General features: G+C 37.5%; 1 protein-coding gene across 6 annotated transcripts in view; it reads left to right on the top strand.

Moving 5' to 3' along the window:
• Positions 1–22,178, top strand: part of APC (APC regulator of WNT signaling pathway) — a 77,345-nt gene that overhangs the window by 22,061 nt on the left and 33,106 nt on the right. For 5 of the 6 annotated variants that reach the window (XM_065941616.1, XM_065941615.1, XM_065941613.1 and 2 more), the window contains 2 exons: positions 10,973–11,056; positions 17,095–17,199. In XM_065941616.1, coding sequence (XP_065797688.1) covers positions 10,973–11,056; positions 17,095–17,199 — 189 coding nt within the window. The remainder of the gene's footprint in view (positions 1–10,972; positions 11,057–17,094; positions 17,200–22,178) is intronic. The other variant, XM_065941614.1, reaches the window with a different exon arrangement.

Below are 22,178 nucleotides of genomic sequence, written 5' to 3'. Positions count from 1 at the left end.
TCTTAGAGGACTGTATGGTAAGTCGCTTAGACTTTGTCAGCCATGTGGTCTGTTGCAACTACTCAACTCTGCCTTTGTAGCAAGAAAGCAACCATAGACAACAGTGTATGAGCAAATGAGCATGACTATGTTTCAGTAAAACATGATTCATAAACAGATGACTGGCAAGCCTTAACTTGCTGACCTCTGCTCTGGTACACATACCTGAAAGCATAATTGCTGGTCCTAAGGTAGGAGTGTTCTGAATAGTGTTGGCCAGATTGCCCTCAAAATGATTTTATCAGTTTGCGTTTCTCCCAGGAGTATATGAGAATTCTGTTTCCTTTGACTCTTGTTTTCTTTTTTTCCTTCAGAAATTGTGAGTCAAACTTTATAATTAACAATCAGTGAGCATATGAAACATTATCTTGTCATTTAGTTTATACTTTCATGAGTACTACTGAAGTTGAGTATCTTTTCATATATGTATTAGACTTTTAAGATTTTCTTTTTGCTGTTTTTTTCATATTGTTAGATGTCTTATTCATTTATATTTGAGAGATATTTTAATATACTCTTAATACCCATCTGTTACACATGATGTATTTCATAACTGTTCCCTGCCAAATCTGTTACCTACTTTAGCTTAATGATAACAAAAATTGAGTTTTTATTATAATGCTAAATTAGTTATATTGTTGTATTTGTGCTTTTTTCGACCTATTTTTACATCTTTTCCTATCTTTAAATATACCCTCATATTTTTTTCTAGTAAGTCTAATGTTTTACTTTTCAATTAGATCTTTAATTCATCTCAAATTTACTATTATATATGTTTTAGAGGTCAGTAAGTCAGTTCAGTTGCTCAGTGATGTCCGCCTCTTTGCGACCCCATGAACCGTAGCACGGCAGGCCTCTCTGTCCATCACCAACTCCCGGAGTCCACCCAAACCCATGTCCATTGAGTCGGTGATGCCATCCAGCCATCTCATCCTCTGTCGTCCCCTTCTCCTCCCGCCCTCAATCTTTCCCAGCATCAGGGTCTTTTCAGATGACTCGTTTCTTCACATCAGGTGGCCAAAGTACTGGAGTTTCAGCTTCAACATCAGTCCTTCCAATGAATACACAGGACTGCTCTCCTTTAGGATGGACTGGTTGGATCTCCTTGCAGTTCAAGGGACTCTCAATAGTCTTCTCCAACACCACAGTTCAAAAGCATCAATTCTTTGGCACTCAACTTTCTTTATAATCCAACAATCCATACATGACCACTGGAAAAACTATAGCCTTGACTAGACGGATGTTTGTTGGCAAAGTAATGTCTCTGCTTTTTAATATGCTGTCTAGGTTGGTCATAACTTTCCTTCTAAGGAGTAAGTGTCTTTTAATTTCATGGCTGCAGTCACCATCTGCAGTGATTTTGGAGCCCAGGAAAATAAACTCAGCCACTGTTTCCCCAACTATTTCCCATGAAGTGATGGGACCAGATGCCATGATCTTAGTTTTCTGAATGTTGAGCTTTAAGCCAACTTTTTCACTCTCCTCTTTCACTTTCATCAAGAGGCTCTTTAGTTCTTCACTTTCTGCCATAAGGGTGGTGTCATCTGCATATCTGAGGTTATTGATATTTCTCCCGGCAGTCTTGATTCCAGCTTGTGCTTCATCCAGTCCAGCGTTTCTCATGATGTACTCTGCACATTAGTTAAATAAGCAGGGTGACAATATACAGCCTTGATGTACTCTTTTTCCTATTTGGAACCAGTCTGTTGTTCCATGTTCAGTTCTGACTGTTGTTTCCTGACCTGCAAACAGGTTTCTCAAGAGGCAGGTCAGGTGGTCTGGTATTCCCATCTCTTTCAGGATTTTCCTCAGTTTGTGAAAGGCTTTGGCAAGTCAATAAAGCAGAAATAGATGTTTTTCTGGAACTCTCTTGCTTTTTTGATGATCCAGCGGATGTTGGCAATTTGATCTCTGGTTCCTCTGCCTTTTCTAAAACCAGCTTGAACATCTGGAAGTTCACAGTTTACGTATTGCTAAAGCCTGCCTTGGAGAGTTTTGAGCATTACTTTACTAGCATGTGAGAGGAGTGCAATTGTGCAGTAGTTTGAGCATTCTTTGGCATTGCCTTTCTTTGGGATTGGAATGAAAATTGACCTTTTCCAGTCCTGTGGCCATGGCTGAGTTTTCCAAATTTGCTGGTATATTGAGTGCAGCACTTTCATAGCATCATCTTTTAGTTTTAGAGGTAGGAATCTAATTTTATATATATATATATAAACACTCATGCATATGATTTTTAAATGTGTGTATATATTTAGTATATGTTATATGCAGTATAATTTCTATTCAATAATTATATAATTAGTGATATATACACACATACAGATACACACAGATAGATATATATTTATGTTGTTAACTGAATTTTCAAGTAACATTTATTGGATGCATCTCTGTTTCCCCATGGATTAGTAGTGCTGTTTTTGGCATATGAGAAGTTGTATTTGCTGAATATTTGTGAACTCTGTTCTATTAGTCTGTTTTAGCTTCTCTGGATACCACACTTGTTTTATTTGCTATAATTTTATTAATCTTAAGTCTTGTAGTATGAGTCCTAATTATTTACGTTTGTAAAAATCTGTTTATATTCTGTTTCATTACTCTTTTATTTGAAATTTAGTATCAGCTTATTTTATTCAAGGAAAAACCTTATTGACTTTTGATTAGATATACATTGAATTTATAAATTAATTTCAGGAGAATTTATATCTTTACAGTATGAAGATTGGATCTTGGTTGAAAGGTTGGTCTCTGGATTCTAATTCCCTGTCACTTATCAGCACAGTGATCTTGTTTAAACTCTCCCTCAGTTTTCTCATTGGTAAAATGTAGAAAATGATTCCCTGTAAAAAATATAAGGATTAAATGAGTTAATATGCATAAAACCTTTGGAATTTAGCAAATTCCAAGTAAATATTAGGTATTGTTACTCGTTTTGTATCTCTCCATTCATTTGGGTCTTATTTTATGCCCTTCAGAAAAGTTTTATAACATTCTTCATAAAACTCTTGTTGTTCAGTTGTTAAGTCATGTCCAACTCTTCGCAGCCTCATGGTCTACAGCATACCAGGCTTCCCTGTCCTTCACTTTCTCCCACAGTTTGCTCAGATTCATGTGCAGTGAGTCTGTGATGCTATCCAAATGTCTCATCCTCTGTTGCCCATATTCTTCATGAAACTCTTTTTTTTTTTTCATATTCTTCGTGATACTCTTACGCATCTTTTTTTTTTTTTCATTTATTCCTAAATGTCTTAGTTTTTGTTGCCACTGTGAATGGAATTTTCTCTAGTTACATTACTAAATTTGATGTGTCCAGGAGTCTTCCTGAACTCTTTTGTTAAATTGTCTCAGTAGTTTAAGATTTTCTTGGATTTTCCATTTAGATGTTAAATTGTCTCCAAGTAATGACAGTTTTGTCTTTTCCAGTCCTTTTTTCCCTCTTTGTATTATATAAGAAATGTAATACATCTTTGAGTAAAGCAATGATAATTGGTCTTCTTCATCTTGCCTTGACTTTAAAGAGAATTCTGAAATTTCACGATTAAGTATGTTGTTTACTTAAGGTTTTTGATACCATTTATCACGTTAAGGAATTTACCTTCTATTCCTAATTTCTTGAGAGCTGTCCTGAATTCATACTGAACTATTCAGTTCACTTCTGTTCAGTCGCTCAGTTATGTCGGACTCTGCAACCCCATGGACTGCAGCACACCAGGCCTCCCTGTCCATCACCAGCTTCCGGAGTTTACTCAAGCTCATGTCCATTAAGTCAGTGTTGCCATCCAACCATCTCATCTCATCCTCTGTCGTCCCCTTCTCTTCCCGCCTTCAGTCTTCCCAGCATCAGGGTCTTTAAATGAGTCAGTTCTTCGCATCAGGTGGCCAAAGTATTGGAGTTGAATCTTCAGCGTCAGTCCTTGGCAGTGAATATTCAGGACTGATTTCCTTTAGGATGGACTGGTTTGATCTCCTCGCAGTCCAAGGGACTCTCAAGAGTCTTCTCCAACACCACAGTTCAAAAGCATCTATGCTTCGGCACTCAGCTTTCTTTAAGTCCTACTCTCATATCCATGCATGACTACTGGAAAAGCCATAGCTTTGACTAGACGGGCCTTTGTTGGAAAAGTGATGTTTCTGCTTTTAATGTGCTGTCTAGGTGGGTCATAAATTTTCTTCCAAGGAGCAAGCGTCTTTCCTTTCACGGCTGCAGTCACCATCTGCAGTGATTTTGGAGCCCAAAAAAATAAAGTCTGTCACTGTTTCCATTGTTTCCCCCATCTATTTGTCATGAAGTGATGGGACCAGATGCCATGATCTTAATTTTGATGTTGAGTTTAAAGCCAACTTTCTCGCTCTCCTCTTTCACTTTTATTAACAGGCTCTTTAGTTCTTCTTCACTTTGTGCCATAAGGGTGGTGTCATCTGCATATCTGAAGTTATTGATATTTCTCCCAGCAATCTGGATTCCAGCTTGTGCTTCATCCAGCCCAGCGTTTCTCATGATGTACTCTGCATATAAGTTAAATAAGCAAGGTGACAATATACAGCCTTGACGTACTCATTTTCCTATTTGGAACCAGTCTGTTGTTCCATGTCCAGTTTTAACTGTTGCCTCCTGACCTGTATACAGATTTCTCAAGAGGCAGGTCAGATGGTCTGGTATTCCCATCTCTTTCAGAATTTTCCACAGTTTTTTGTGATCCACACAATCAAAGGCTTTGGCGTAGTCAATAAAGCACAAATAGATGTTTTTCTGGAACTCTCTTGCTTTTTTGATGATCCAGCGGATGTTGGCAATTTGATCTCTGGTTCCTCTGCCTTTTCTAAATCCGGTTTGAACATCTGGAAGTTCATGGTTCACATACTGTTAAAGTCTGGTTTGGAGAATTTTGAGCATTACCTTGCTAGCATGTGAGATGAGTGCAATTGTGTGGTAGTTTGAGCATTCTTCAGCATTGCCTTTCTTTGGGATTGGAATGAAAACTGACCTTTTTCAGTCCTGCAGCCACTGCTGAGTTTTCCAAATTTGCTATCATATTGAGTGCAACACTTGCATAGCATCATCTTTGAGGATTTGAAATAGCTTAACTGGAATTCCATCACCTCCACTAGCTTTGTTCATAATGATGCTTCCTAGGGCCCACCTGACTTCGCATTCCAGGATGTCTGCTCTAGGTGAGTGATCATATCATTTTGATCATCTGGGTTGTGGAGATCTTTTTGTACAGTTCTTCTATGTATTCTTGCCACCTCTTCTTAATATATTCTGCTTCTGTTAGGTCCATACCATTTCTGTCCTTTCTTGTGCCCATCTTTGCATGAAATGTTCCCTTGGTATCGCTAATTTTCTTGACGAAATCTCAAGTCTTTCCCTTTCTGTTGTTTTCCTCTATTTCTTTGCATTGATCACTGAGGAAGGCTTTCTTGTCTCTCCTTGCTATTCATTGGAACTCTGCATTCAAATGAGTGTATCTTTCCTTTTCTCCTTTGCCTTTCACTTCTCTTCACAGCTATTTGTAAGGCCTTCTCAGACAACCATTTTGCCTTTTTGCATTTCTTTTTCTTGGGGATGGTCTTGCTCCCTGTCTCCTGTACAATGTCACGAACCTCTGTCCATAGTTCCTCAGGCAGTCTTGTCTATCAGATCTAATCTCTTGAATCTGTTTCTCACTTCCACTGCATAGTCGTAAGGGATTTGATTTAGGTCATATCTGATTGGTCTGGTAGTTTTTCCCTACTTTCTTCAATTTAAGTCTGAATTTGGCAATAAGGAGTTCATGATCTAAGCCACAGTCAGCTTCCAGTCTTGTTTTTGCTGACTCTATAGAGCTTCTCCATCTTTGGATGCAAAGAATATAATCAATCTGATTTCAGTGTGGACCATGTGGTGAAAACCATGTGTAGAGTCTTCTCTTGTGTTACTGGAAGAGGGAGTTTGCTATGATCAGTGCGTTCTCTTGGCAAAACTCTGTGGCCTTTGTCCTGCTTCATTCTGTACTCCAAGGCCAAGTTTGCCTGTTACTCCAGGTGTTGTTTGACTTCCTACTTTGCATTCCAGTCCCATGTAATGAAAAGAACATCTTTTTTGGGGTGTTATTTCTAGAAGGTCCTGTAGGTATTCATAGAACTGTTCAACTTCAGCTTCCTCAGCATTACTGGTCAGGGCACAGACTTGGATTACCATGATACTGAATGGTTTGCCTTGGAAATGAACAGAGATCATTCTGTCATTTTTGAGTCTCCACCCAAGCATTTCGGGTGCTTTTGTTGACTTATGACATTTCTTCTAAGGGATTCTTTCCCACAGTAGTAGATATAATGGTCATCTGAATTAAATTCACCCATTCCAATCCATTTTAGTTTGCTGATTCCTAAAATGTTGACATTACTCTTGCCATCTCCTGTTTGACTACTTCCAGTTTGCCTTGATTCATGGACCTAGCATTCCTATGCAGTATTGCTCTATCAGCATTGGACTTTGCTTCCGTCACCGTCACATCCACAACTGAACGTTGTTTTTGCTTGGCTCCATCTCGTCAGTCTTTGTGGAGTTATTTCCAGGAGCATAGTGGGCACCTACCAACCCAGGGAGTGCATCTTTCAGTGTCCTGTCTTTTTGTGTTTTCATGTTGTTATTGGAGTTCTCAAGGCAAGAATAGTGAAGTGGTTTGCTATTCCCTTCTCCAATGGGCCATGTTTTGTCAGAACTCTCCACCATGACCCATCCATCTTGGTTGGCCCTACAAGGCATGCTCATAGTTACACTGAGTTAGACAAGGCTGTGGTCCATGTGATCAGTTTGGTTAGTTTTCTGTGATTGTGGTTTTGAGTCTGTTTGCCCTCTGATGGATCAGGATAAGAGGCTTATGAAGCTTCCTGATGGGAGAGACTGACTGAGGGGGAAACTGGGTCTTGTTCTTTTTGGCGGGGGCCATGCTCTGTGAACCTTTAATCCAATCCTCTGTTGAAGGACAGGGCTATGTTCCCTCCCTGTTATTTATCTGAGGCCAAAGTATGGTGGAGGTAGTGAAGATAATGGCGACCTCCCTCAAAAGGTCGCATGCCTGCACTGCTACATCCAGTGCCCCTGACCCTGCAGCAGGCCACCGCCGACCCCTGCCTCTGCCAGAGACTCCTGGACACTCATGGGCAAGTCTGGGTCAGTCTCTAGTGGGGTCAGTGCTCCTTTCTCCTGGGTCCCAGTGCACACGAGGTTCTGTTTGTGCCCTCCCAGAGTCTGTTTCCCCAGTCCTGTGTGAGTTCTGGCAGCTCTGTGGTGGGTTAATGGTGACCTCCTCCGAGATGGCTTATGCCATACTCAGGTCTACTGCACTCACAGCCCCTGCCTCTGCAGCAGCGCACCGCTGACCCACATGTTCACAGGAGACACCCAGACACAGTTCTGTCTCCGTCTCTGTGGGTTCCCTGGGTCCTGGTGCACATAAAGTTTGTTTGAGCGCTCTGAGTGTCTCTGGCGAGTATGGGGTTTGATTCTCCATGGTATTTCAATATATATCAAACTATATTACTAAATAATTTTTATATCAGTTTTTCAAAAGTCATACCATGTCTATATGCCTGAACAATTAAGCATGCTGCATTTTATTTAATTTCATAAATATTCAAGATTGTCATACAGAGAATGGAAAGAAATGCTACTGGCTTCTTCCATTTTATGTTGAGTAACGAAAGCACAAAGGTTATTGTGGAAGCAGTCATCAAGGTGCAGACTTGATTACAGGGTCTAGTGACCTAATAGCAATACAGAAATATAGTTCTGTGAAGAGGAATGTTAGGTATATTTTCCTGTTTTCATCCTCTAAATATTAAAAATTTTGATTTGGGACTTTATTGGTGAGGGGGAGCTGGTTATATAGAGAGAGGAAAACAATGAAATATTATGAAACTAATAAGTGTAGATAGTTTTGTTGTTTCTGTAATGCCAGGATGTATTTAGTGTCTGATGTACAAGTAATCACTCATCTCTGCAATATCTTTAGAGAGCTACTAAAAGTATTTCTTCTTCAGCATGTTTTCATGGTGAAAATTGGACATGGTAAAATATCTTAATTAGAGAATATTATTTACCTTCAGTTCAGTTCAGTTCCTCAGTCGTGTCTGACTCTTTGCGACCCCATGAATCGCAGCACACCAGGCCTTCCTGTCCATCACCAACTCCCGGAGTTTACCCACATTCATGTCCATTGAGTCGCTGATGCCATCCAGCCATCTCATCCTCTGTCGCCCCCTTCCCCTCCTGCCCCCAATTCCTCCCAGCATCAGGGTCTTTTCCAATGAGTCAGCTCTTTGCATCAGGTGGCCAAAGTACTGGAGTTTCAGCTTCAGCATCAGTCCTTCCAGTGAACACCCAGGACTGATCTTTAGGATGGACTGGTTGGATCTCCTTGCAGTCCAAGGGACTCTCAAGAGTCTTTTCCAACACCACAGTTCAAAAGCATAAATTCTTCAGTGCTCAGCTTTCTTCATAGTTCAACTCTCACATCCATACATGACCACTGGAAAAACCATAACCTTGACTAGACGGACCTTTGTTGACAAAGTAATGTCTCTGCTTTTTAATATGCTATCTAGGTTGGTCATAACTTTCCTTCCAAGGAGTGAGCGTCTTTTAATTTCATGGCTGCAATCACCATCTGCAGTGATTTTGGAGCCCAGGAAAATAAAGTCAGCCGCTGTTTTCACTGTTTCCCCATCTATTTGCCATGAAGTAATGAGACCAGATGCCATGATCTTAGTTTTCTGAATGTTGAGCTTTAAGCCAACTTATTCACTCTCCTCTTTCACTTTCATCAAGAGGCTGTTTAGTTCTTCACTTTCTGCCATAAGGGTGGTGTCATCTGCATGTCTGAGGTTATTGATATTTCCCCCAGCAATCTGGATTCCAGCTTGTGCTTCTTCCAGCCCAGCGTTTCTCATGATGTACTCTGCATATAAGTTAAATAAACAGGGTGACAATATACAGCCTTGATGTACTCCTTTTCCTATGTGGAACTGTTGTTCCATGTCCAGTTCTAACTGTTGCTTCCTGACCTGCATATAGGTTTCTCAAGAGGTGGGTCAGGTGACCTGGTGTTCCCATCTCTTTCAGAATTTTCTACAGTTTTTTGTGATCCACACAGTCAAAGGCTTTGGCATAGTCAATAAAGCAGAAATAGATGTTTTTCTGGAAGTCTCTTGCTTTTTCAATGTTCCAGCGGATGTTGGCAATTTGATCTCTGGTTCCTCTGCCTTTTCTAAAACCAGCTTGAACATCTAGAAGTTCACAGTTTACGTATTGTTGAAGCCTGGCTTGGAGAATTTTGAGCATTACTTTACTAGCGTGTGAGATGAGTGCGATTATTTACCTTAAGTTCACTCTTTTCAGAATCATGATAGAGAATTAGCATAGTTGTAGTGTTACAACAGAGGGACTGAGGGAGGTAGTTTTCTTTTTTGGTGAGCACAACTGTTTTGAGCTTTTCCAAAAAACAGCAACAATAATGACTCCTACTATGGCAATAAAATCATAAGGACATTGTATTTAAACAAAACTATGTACGATCCAAGGGTGAGTTTTGTATGTAAGTTTTTTAGCTCTATATACTTAAAGCTATTCATTATAATACTTTAATTATCTATTGAAGTATACATGCTCAAAAATCTTTCATTGATGGGTGCATAATCATAAAAAGTTTGCAAATCACTCCGTCTATTTTCTGACACTTTTTCCTCATTGAAACAATTACTCTTACAATACAGTTTCTTATACCAATGTTACAGTGTCAACTATGGAATTCTGGCAGTTGATGATAAAATATTGGCAGTACTTATTTTTAAAACATTTCCCACATTTTTCACTTCCACATTGTTTGATCTGCAGTTACTGCTTTGTGTTCACTTGAAGATCTCAGTATATGGGGGAAGCAATAACTCCTACCATCATTGTGATCTTTAGTGTTTGGAGTAATGTTTAGCTGAAGTATTTGGGAAAGCTAACTCTGAAAGGTACTGCTGACCTGTAATAGGAATAACTTTAGGGAAGATTGTTCTTATTGTTTACGTACTGGTGCTTCTTAAAAAAAAGCAGATGCTCTTTCTCTTTACAGGATGCCATACTTTACATAAACTCATTATACTGTACTGACATCTGAATTAATATAAAAGTTTAAATTCAGATGTAATTTTCTTTTTGAAAGTTTTTGAGAACAGCTTTTATATACCAGTTTCACACTGTTATGTATCATGTGTTGTTCAGTTGCTCAGTCATGTCCAGGTCTTTGCTACTCTGTGAACTGCAGCATTGCCAGGCTTTCCTGTCCTTCACTGTCTCCCTGAGTTTGCTCAAACTCATGTCCATTGAAATCCATGATACCATCTAACCATCTTATCCTCTGTTGTCCCCTTCTCCTTCTGCCTTCAATGTTTCTCAGCATCAAGATCTTTTCCAGTGAGTTGGCTCTTCGCATCAGGTGGCCACAGTATTGGAGCTTCAGTTTCAGCATTAGTCCTTCCAGTGAATATTCAGGACTTTAGGATGGGCTGGTTGGATCTCCTTGCGGTCCACTGGACTCTCAAGAGTCTTCTCCAACACCACAGTTCAGAAGCATCAGTTCTTCAGCCCTCACCTTTCTTTATGGTCCAAGTAGATACATAACTTGCATTTGTACAGTTTTCCTAAATTTAGGGATCTGTTTTATAAAGTTAGATATGTTAAAAAGTTGAACTGATGCACTGATGTCCTCAGTATATGAATATGTATATGTATATGTATCTAATTCTCACATAAGAATGACTTGGCATAGAAAAAAGAATGATTTGATATAATCCTACTTTTAAATGGTAACCATAGAATGGTTAATGTTAAATTAATATTAAAAACTAATGTTTTTTTTTAATAAAAATAGATCTAACTTGGTTACTTATTTTATTTTAGCGAAGAATAACCAGAATTCAACAAATAGAAAAGGACATACTTCGTATACGACAGCTTTTACAGTCCCAAGCAACAGAAGCGGAGGTTAGTGAATTGTCTCTTTTGTTTGCAGATATAATGATAGGTGGTTGTTCTAAGGATAGAAAATATGTATAATTAGCATGGTGTCATTGAAATAGATGCTCTAGAGAATTGAGACACTTGATAAGCTTTTTCATTAAATTAAGTATAGATTTAAAAAACCTATCCTAGTATGATTTCTTCATAACTTTTATGCAATTAAAGCTTATAGAGCCATAAATAGATACCTTACTCCACTTATCTGTTTACATATAATTTGGCTACTAACAGTTTGTAAATAAGCTATCTCCTTGTGTAATCCATAGTAAAAGTTGATCATATACATTTATCTGTGCTTACTTTACAAACTTCATTAAAAGGACAGTAAAAGGGTAAAATGAAAAAGCACAAATACCAGGGAAGGTGACAACTAATAAAATTTGGAGAACTGCAAAGCAGATAAACAAATCATTCTTCTAGATTATGGTAGAGAGCGGACCCCCGAGTGAGCAGTAGGAGGTCACAAAGCAACTCATTTTACACTGTGGAGTCCTGAAAGTTTCCAGAGTTGGCTACACTAGGTACTTCTGGAAATGAGGATTAAAAAGGGGGTTAAAACCATATTTGTCAGCTCTTCAGCTGAAATTTGGTTCTGATCACTACACAGAAGGATGGGTATAAAAAACCATCCCTTCAGCTATCTGTTTATAGCCACTGAATTTGGGCACTTGTCACTTTGTTTATGGGTAAATAAAAAGAAAACCTACATGGAACTTAAATGAACTATTGCTGAATAAGGAAAAATAGCATGTGGGAGGCTCAGAGAAAATAAAGTATTTCTTCTTAAGTCAACTACAGGATGACCTGTCTCTCTGCAATAAGAGCAAAAAGTGTTGAATAAAAGTCCTCATTGAACAATACAGAATTGTTGCTAGGAAAAATTGGCTCAGTATTTGGGGATATATCAATGCAAAGTTTCTAATGTGCAGCCAGATTGAGACTCACATTCCAGATCATACAGGAAAAAAGAAGAGAATGCAAAGAATGAAATATCAACCTAGTGCTTTATTCTAACTATAATTACTAAAAACATGATGAAGTGCTTGTTGATATTTTTAAATGTTTATGAGACACAAAATAGTAAGTACACTTTGATCCCATTTTTTAATATGCACAAACAAACAGTCTATCAGAAATAATATGAAAAGGCAGGTAACCATTGTTAATACCTCCTTGTTTTTTTAGTTTGGCCAGTTTTGTAATGTTTTATAGTAACTGTACAGCTTTTACAGTGAGAGAAAACTTTTGTATGCGAAACAAATCTGACGTGTCCTTTCGTCACCAGCATGCTTCCCAGGTAGCTCGATGGTAGAGAATCCGCCTGCCAGCCCAGGAGACGCAGGTCCTATCCCTGGGTCGGGAAGAGTCCTGGAGAAGGAAATGGCAACCCACTCCAGTGCTCTTCCTTAGGAAATCCAGCAGAAAGAGACACCTGGTGGCCTACCGTCCATGGGTTGCAAAAGAGTCGGACATGACTGGCAACTAAACCACAGCAACAGCTCTTACCACCAGCCCTGAGAATCTGACCGGATAATGAACAGTTCTCTTAGGAGGCAGAACTTAGTGCAGGCCCCTTTACACACAGAGAAGACAACTAATTCTAATGTCCAGAAGTATAATTTTGAAAACAGTGTCTTTTAAGACTCTGGTCATGCATGCCTTGCTTTTTAAATATCTTAGAAGCTTTGGCTTCAGTACATTTGAATTTGAAATATGTAGAAACATGTACTTGCTAATAAGTAGTCAAGTTCAGTGTAATAGTCATATTGCTAAAAGTAGTTTAACCTGGATGTTTTAAGTCAGTATGAACCAAATATTTGTCATATACAGACTGTGTCCTTTTTGCAATATTAACTCTTCAGTACTGTTTTTTTACTTCCAAAATAAAGCAAAACCATCTCTTTACTCCTTTTTCAATGTCATTGGCATTGCTGTATGTGGCATTCTGGTTATTATGGCTCCTTTGGGTTTCCAGGGTAGTTTATCTACCCTGGTGGTGTTTTTTTTTTTTTTTTTTCCCTTGATCAAAATTACTATACTCTATTTTTAAAACTGTTTTTAGAGAGGCAACTTTTGTTTTTTATTGAGCAGCACTGCATTTATATTTTCTTTTTATATATATTTTTTCTGCTTTGAGTGTTTGCTGTTGTTTTTCTAGCTTCTTTAGTTATAGTTAGCTTTTATTCACCATCTTTCTTGTTTTATGATTTTTACTGTTTGGCTGCATCAACAGGGTTGTTTTTTTTTTAATTTCTAAATCAATATTTACACTTATTTTTTCTACTTGATTGACTCTTTCATGTGTGTTAAATAGCCTTCTTTGCTGTTAGTATTGCTGCACGGGGCTTCTTTTGGTCATCATTTGCCTGGTATAATATACTCACTGTCAGTACATTTCCAAACGTTACCAACATTCTGGCCTCTAGAAATTCCTAAGAAAAATTGTCATTTGTTAATAATAGTTCTCATTGTCAGCACAATTATAAATTTATTGCAGGTTGGGGGCTTGTTTGTGTTTTTTTATCTGTTCAAGATTTCATTTATATCATTGGATTTGGGACCAACTGTCTACCACCGTAACCTAGTCTGTTTTTGTTTCTTTTTGTTATAAAAATGGCCATATTTTTCATAGCCTTAAGTCGTTACATTTATTCAGTGAATATAAACTAAAAGAAGGTGTCATGTCTTATTTAAGAAAGAAAGAAAAGTTTTTAATTTTGCTGTTTGCTGTTTCTTTATTACTATCAGAAGGAGAAGCTAGAAAAGGGAGAAAACTGGGGATCAGATACTCATAAATTAGTTCACATACAGTATTGAGAAGGAAAGATGTCTGCCAAATAATTTCTCCACCATGAAGCATCTTATAACACTATCTTTGCCCTACCTGCTAACAATTCTGGTTTAAGATCTAGATGCAGGATAAAACTCAGATGATATAACTATTGCACTTGATTCAAATCTCAGAAGTTCCAAGAGGGTACATGAGGCAACCAGTCCTACCACTTTCTTTTGTATTCTATAGATTATTTACTGACAAATGTATACCTTTGGGGGAGAGGGGCCCCAAAAGATGGGAACTGTAAGGAAAATTGTGGCATGATTTAATAATCTCTAGAAAATAGCCAATGAGAAATAGTTTTTAAAATCCCATGCAAAAAAAAAAAAAAAAAAATCCCATGCAGAGTACTCTTATAACTCATTAATAAAGAGACAACCCAACTTACAAATGGGCTACAGATTTGAATGCACATTTCACCAGAAAAGTACGTAGGAATGGCTAATAAGCACATGAAAATAGGCTCAACATCATTGGATGTTAAGGAAGTCAAGTTAAAACCACGGTGCTGTGTCACTCTGTACTCACTAGGATGGCTGTAGTCATGGGGAAAACAGGAAGCATTGGCAAGGATGTGGATAAACAGAAGATGTCATATGTTGCTGATGGGAATGTAAAATGGTTCAGCCACTTGGGAAAGTTTGGCAGTTATCTAAAGTATTAAAGGTACAGTTACCATATGACCCAGCAGTTCCACTTCTAGCTCTCTAAGAGAAATGAGCACATATGTCCACACAGAGACTTTAATTTTAATATTCATGGAAGTATTATTCACAGTAGCCCAAAAGTAGAAAAATGCAAAAGTGTATCAACTGGTAAATCAATAAATAAAATGTATACCGTTACAATGTAATACTACTCGGCAATTAAAAGGAACAAATTGTTGACGCACGCTATAACTGAGGTGAACCTCAAAAACATTATACTGAGTAAAAGCAGCTAGACATGTAAGTCCGTATATTCCATTTACAATAAACGTACAGAAAAGACGAGTTTACAGAGCAGAGTCATAGTTACTTGGAGCTGTGAGTGGGAATGGGGATTACCTATAAATGAGCATGAAGGATCTTTTTAGAATGATGAAAATGGTCTAAAACTGAAATATGGTGATTCTTGGTAAGTTTATTCAGTCATTGAGTTGTACACTTAAAGTGGGTGAATTGCTTAAAGGCATTTTAAATCCAACGTAACCAAAGCACAACTAATGATGGTCTCCTCCTAAGTCCTCCTTGTGACCCCCACATCCTCCAAATCCTCCTTCTCCTTTAGTATTATCTGTCTCCATGAATGGTACCACCATTATTCAGCTGTGTGAGCTAAGAAACAGAAGAGTAGTTTGTGACCCCAGATCTCTTCTTCCACTCACTGTATCCAGTCTGTCGTGCAGTCCTTCAGGTTGACCTCTGTCTCCAAGCATCAGTGCTTCCCTGGGTGTAAAGGACTGTCATCTCCCACTTACTTTAATATTTAGTCTGCAAGTTGATCTCTTGTGTTTCCCATCTTCTTAGACCATTCAAAATTTGAGTTTAAACGATCAGAATACATGCACCTTTTTCCTTTAGAGTATTGGTTATGTGGGGGCATGAGTGCCATCTGAGAATCACACTAAAATTCAACAAAATCTTTAAGTTCCTTTTTTTAACCATCTCTCTGTTCTACTCTTCACACTGTAATTCTTTGATATCCTAGAGCAAACCACATGCCTCCCATCACAGCTCCTTTGCATATGGTCTCTATTTCCCTAAATCTTTGCATGTGGTCTCTGTTTCCTTCATCCTCTGCCATATCCCGTTTCCTAGAACTCCTGTTTATATTTTAGATCTCAGTCCAAACAACACTTCCTAAGAGAGCGCTTCCCCGGACTCCCACAATGTCTGATGTCCCTCTGTTATATATCCTTATAAGCACCTTCTGCTCTTTTTTCAGAGTGCTTGTCGAACTGTTTAACTTTACTGTCGTTTCTTTCATTATTTGATAGCATCCCTGACTAGACTAAATCTGGAAGAGCGCGTTGAACAATGTCTGGGTTTGTCAGTACTGTGTTCTCCAGCCCTATTGCAAGTAACTGACATAGCACATACTCAATAATTACTTTTGTATTGACATCTTCAGTGATGTCAGTGTCAAATCTTTGTAGATTTAGTGCTTGTTGATTCATTTTTTCTCTTCACTGACTTTGTATTCTCTGCTTTAGATGATTTTGTTGAATTTTATGGTGTCACTTTCCCAAGGTACTGTTTTTTCTTGTTTCTGAATTATTGGGACTACCTCTCTTTTGCCTATGTATAACTTACACTTGTTTATTGATGGAAATAGTATATGTAAATTATTTTTAAGTCGCATTTTAAATGGTCTAGGAAAGCTGTATGTTTAAATAAATTCCAGTGGAAGCCATTTTGTAACATAGTTTTCCATTATTATGTCACACTTTTTAATGTGTGATTTTTGATTTTACCTATAATTTTCCTAGAGGAAGCACACTGGTAATTGTTTCTATAAAAGATACTTGATAGATTATTTTCTTTCTTTGATTCTGTGGTGATATTTTTCAAAGTGACTGCTTTGTACTAGATATAATCTGTCTTGAAATTACTGCTTTTACTGGATATAATCTTGCCCTTTCACTTTACCTAACAGATGGTGGTTACATTAGAAAAGGTTTTGGTTTTATTCATATTAGAATCTAAGAGCTTATCTGTTGGTTTCATATGACTTTTATTAGCAGATGTATATAAAAATATATATGTGTGTGTAAGTATAAATATACTTACATAGAAGGTATTTATAAGCTTAGGTAGTAACTGCTATATTTGCAGCTCTATTAAATACCAGAACCATGTGACCTTGCGGAAAAGACAGTTATTTGCTCTAGTTGGGTTATGTCCCCGATAGTGATGTGAGCACAGCTGGTGGAGGATGGTGTTTCTGTGGGTCTCAGAAAACCCTTTGTCTTGTGCGGCCCTAGTGTTCGAGGGACACACTTCACTTTGCTGTGACCGAGACAGGCAGCTGACAGCCTGCCGGAGGCCATGGAGTGCAGCTCCGTGCTTTTGTGAACCTGTGTTGTTGAGGCCTTCAGAGCTTTAGAGCAAGAAAGAAGGAAAGCTGTGGGCTGAGAAAGCATGCACCGTTTTTGCATGTACTGATGTTAACTCCATATTAACAGAGGTCATCTCAGAGCAAGCATGAAGCTGGCTCACATGAAGCCGAACGGCAGAATGAAGGTCAAGGAGTGGCAGAAATCAACATGGCAACTTCGGGTAGCGGTCAGGTAAATAGATTATTAATTTTTTTCTAGTTAACTATTTAAATATTTTAAAAGAAATACTGAGTGAGATGATTCTCACACGACCTATAAATCTTAACTGTCTCCTTAGTCCTAAATGGATATCTCCAGAAGAATTCAGTACTAAAATGCTATGTCATTTTTCTTTATTATATTTAATTATGAAGCTTTCAAATTTCCAAGTATATTTTATAGCTCTAAAGTATGTGTCTCTGTTTTAGCCTAAAATGATTAATGTGAGTAGAGTTTCTTTGAAAAATAAATACTAAGCTGCATTTTGTTCATATGTGATTTGACCTAGTTATTACTGCTTGCATTGAATAGATTTGCTCTTTCTCTGTGGCATTCTTTCTAAGATATTTTTATGTTTTTTAAAAAAATCATAAAGAGTTAATATTTTCATCTTCAGTTGTATCCCAGGATTATAGAAACCTAGCATTTAAATAAACAATTCTAATGCCCATTAAAATAAAAGTAAATAAATACCCTAGTCATATTTACTATTATCATCTTTAGCAAAATCATGGAAGACAATTTTTTTAAATGTAGAACATTATCTTATTGTGCTGCCATCAGTTTTCTATTAGAGTTTGATTGGAATGTATCCTAATGAGTATTTTTCTTTGGAGTGTTCTGTATTCTCCACATTTTTTCAAGCAATATTTTATGTTTTAAATGAATGATTTTTTAAAATACAGTTTCAACTAAGTTGATTTTAAGGAAATTTTCTTGCTGTTGATATAAAATATTCCTTTAGTGTCTATAGATTACTTTTAATGATACTATTTATTTAGAAAGAACATGGTTCTATTAGTTCATTAAAATTTAAAGCTTAAAATGTCTCATACTTAATTTAAATATTTAAATTCACCACATTTAAGCAAAAATATACTTCATTTTAATATTACTGGTCCACATTGTACTGGGTAATACTCTACAGATGGTAAATTAGGGCAAAAGAAATTATATTCCAATAGTACATTCGGGTTCTTTGTCTACTACTTAGGGAATTCTCTGGGAATATCATGTGTTCCTACACATATGTAGAAAGAAGTTCTGTCTTCTTGACAAAAACCTTTTTTTTTGCTTTAGGATTAAGACCCACTATTAATACTTTGGGGTCATATTTCAATTATTATATCCTTTAAAGCCTCACCTAGCCAATAAGCTCAATATTTATTTTTTTTTAATTGAATTCCTATCTCATTTCTTATATCAAAATTTAACTCTGAATATATTAGATTTAATGTCAAAAATGAAAACTTTAAAAAACAGTTTACTTATTTGCCTATGTTGTGTCTTAGTCATGGCATGTGAGATCTTCCCTGCGGCATGCGGGATCTTCTGTTGCGCCGTGCAGGCCCAGAAGTCGTGGCCCTCGGGCTTAGTTGCCTTGCAGCATGTGGGATCTTAGTCCCCAGACCAGGGGTCAAACTCGCATCCCCTGCATTAGAAGGCAGATTCTTAATCACTGAATCACCAAGGAAGTCCCCCAAATGAAAACTAATAGAAATATTAAAAGGTAAGAAAATGAGGATAGAATTTTTATAATCATGAAGTGAGTAGGAAACCAGAAAAGAACCATAGGTTTCATCTAAAAATGTAAGACTTTAGTGTGCCATAAAATCATAACAAACTTACGAGACAAAAACCAAGATCACATTAATGACGCTACAGCTACTTCCAGATCTTAATGTAGATAAGAGGTGTGTCTGTGAGACTGTGATCCAGTTATGCCAAAATCCCTTTACCTGTCAGACGCTTGGGGTTTGTTCATTTCTTTTGCTATTTGCTCCAGAGACAAAACAGTTGACACTAGCAGAACTGAAAATAATCTCTCTGACTTTCTCAGGATCACAGTAATAGGATCCATCAAGCTCCTACCCTAGTGCCCTTATCTCTACCACTGTGAGGAAGGAAGTTCATTGTACCTCACCTGGTTTCCTGCCCACAGCCACTCTGCCAGAATGATCTTTCACGAGTAAATCACCCTCTTGGTAAAATCCTTTGTTGGCATCCATTGGTTCTCAGAAAAAGACAAGCCTTACTACGACCTGTATAACCTGGCTCCTGCCTAAACTTGCCAGCTGTCTGTCACCCTTTGCTCTCAGCACGCCTGCCACGCTGGCCCTTCAGGACTTCCCCTTGACGGCTTCCTCTGCTGCAGCCTGCACACCATCTGCCCGTTCCCTCTTGTGCCTTCTCATCCCACTTCACTCAGTTAACAGCAGTTTGTGTGTATCCGAACTTGAGCATGATTTTTCTCAAGAGGCTTGAACTCTTCACATCCCATTACAGGCTGTCCTCGCTTGTTCTTCTCACCTTGAAGACCACATTTGCAGTTTTATATTTGTTTATGTGGTTATTTCTGTTCTCCCTACTAAATTGTAAGCTCCAGAAAGATAAAGATTCTTTCCAGTTTTATTCATTTTTATATCCCCACAGTCCCTGATGAATAGTAGATAATAGCAATGAATATATGTACGTTGGAAGGGATAACTAACATCCCTTCTAGAAAGAGGGATTTTTGATCTGTGATTAATCTCCTTGAACGTTAAATGAAAAGAGAAAGCTAGAAATAAATTATATGGGCTAGATCCCTACTTGCTTAGTATATAACTTTGTGTGTAATTCATTTATGAATCGATCTCAGCTTTTCCATTTAATGTTTAGAACCAGATCTCTAGTGAGACAACCAGTAAGTAGTGATGAAGTTCAAACAAGACTGGGAAAGAGATGAAATGGTAGGAGAACCTTTTCCACTACCAATAATATGTTTTTAAACCTGTTATTATGGAAAATTTCAAATATATACAGAGGCAAACAGAGTAATAGAGTAATCTGCAGGTACCCTATATACTTTGTCCTCTGATTTTATTTTTGAAAAAGATCCCAGACATCATCATTTTTTGCTTACACATTAAATACTTCACTGTGTATTTCCAGAATATAACATTTTTTTAATTGAAATGTAGTTGATTCCTAATATTGTTAGTTTCAGGTACACAGCAGAGTGATTCAGTTATATTGTATTTTTCCAATTCTTTTCCATTTTAGGTTATTACAAGATATTGAATATAATTCCCTCGGGCTTCCCAGGTGGTGCTAGTGGTAAAGAACTTGCCTGCCAGTACAGGAGACAAAAGAGATGCGGGTTTGATCCCTGGGTTGGGTAGATCTCCTGGAGGAGGGCGTGGCAACCCACCTCAGTGTTGTTGCCTAGAGAATCCCATGGACAGACCTATAGCAGGCTATGGTCCATAGGGTCACAAAGAGTTGGACGTGACTGAAGCGACTTAGCGTGCACACGCGCACATACTATAAAGTAAATCCTTGTTTATTTTATATATATCAAAGTGTATATATCTGTTAATCCCATACTCCTAATTTATCCCTCCTCCCATTTCCCCTTTGATAACCACAAGTTTGTTTTCTGTGTCTAAGAATACTTTCTTTTAAATTGAAAATACAATTGATTTACATTATTGTGTTAGTTTTAGCTCTACAGCAAAGTGATTCAGTAACATATACATATTTTTTGGATTATTTGTATCTGTTGATCGCATACCTTTAATTTGTCCTTGTCTGTCGTCTGTGGTAACCATAAGTTTGTTTTCTGTGTCTGTGAGTCTACTTCTGTTTTGTATGTAGATATATTTGTATTATTTTTTGGACTCTACGTATAAGTGATCTCATATAATGTCTGTCTTTGTCTGACTCCCCTCACTTAGTATGGCATTCTCTAGCTCCATCCATGGTGCTGCAAGTGGCAGTATTTCATTCTTTTTTGTGACTTCTTAAACCATTGTATCTTCTTAAAACCATCATCTGTTGATGGGTACTTGGGTTCTTTCCATGTCTTAGTTATTATAAATAGTGTTGCTGTGAACATTTGGGTGCATTTATCTTTTCAGATTAGAGTTTTCATCTTTTTTGGATTTATGCCCAGGAGTGAGATTGCTGGATCATGTGGTAACTCTATTTTTAGTTTTTTAAGAAACCTCCATACCATTTTTCATTGTGGCTGTACCAATTTATATTCCCACTAACAGTGTAGGAGGATTTCCTTTTCTCCACATTCTCTCCAGACTTTTTGCTTTGATGGTGGCCATTTTTAATTTGAATTTCTCAGTAATCAGTGATGTTGAGCGTCTTTTCATGATTTGTTGGCTATCTGTATGCCTTTTTTGAAGGAATGTCTGTTTAGGTCTTCTGTCCATCCTTTGATTTTGTTGCTTTTATTTATTTATTTATTTATTTTGATACTGAGTTGTATGAGCTGTTTGTACATTTTGGATATTGACTGTCAATCACATCACTTAAAAATATTTTCTCCCAGTCTGTAGGCTATGTTTCTGTTTTGTTGATAGTTTTCTTTACTGGAAAAAACCTTTTAAGTTTGACTAGGTCCCATTTGTTTATTTTTGCTTTTATTTGTTTTCCCTTGGGAGACTGAGCTAAGAAAATATTGCTATAATTTGAGACTATGAGACTGTTTTGCCTGTGTTTTCCAGAAGTTTTATGGTATCATGTCTTATATATATGTCTTTAAAACAATTTGAGGGTTTTCTTTGGCTTGTTTGTTTATGGTGTGAGGGTGTGTGCTGACTTCACTGATTTACATGTAACTGTCCAGCTTTCCTAGTGTCACTGGCTGAAAAGACCGTCTTTTCTCCGTTGTGTGTCATTACCTCCTTTGTCAAGGATTAATTGACTGTAGGTGTGTGGGTTTACTTCTGGGCTCTCTATTCTGTTCTTTTGGTCTCTGTGTCTATCTCTCATGTTTTTGTACAAATACCATGCTGTTTTGATTCCTGTAGCTTAGTAGTATTGTCTGAAGTCCCAAAGCACTCTGCAGATTTAATGCAATTCCTGTCAAGATGCCTATGACATTTTTCACAGAACTAGAACAAATAATACTAAAATTTATATGGAACCACAAAAGGTCCAGAATTGCTAAAGCA

The sequence above is a fragment of the Muntiacus reevesi genome, chromosome 7, assembly GCF_963930625.1.
Source record: "Muntiacus reevesi chromosome 7, mMunRee1.1, whole genome shotgun sequence".
In the NCBI taxonomy this organism is placed as follows: Eukaryota; Metazoa; Chordata; class Mammalia; order Artiodactyla; family Cervidae; genus Muntiacus; species Muntiacus reevesi.
Note: the sequence above shows the minus strand (reverse complement) of the source record. Positions and strands in the feature narration are given on the sequence as shown.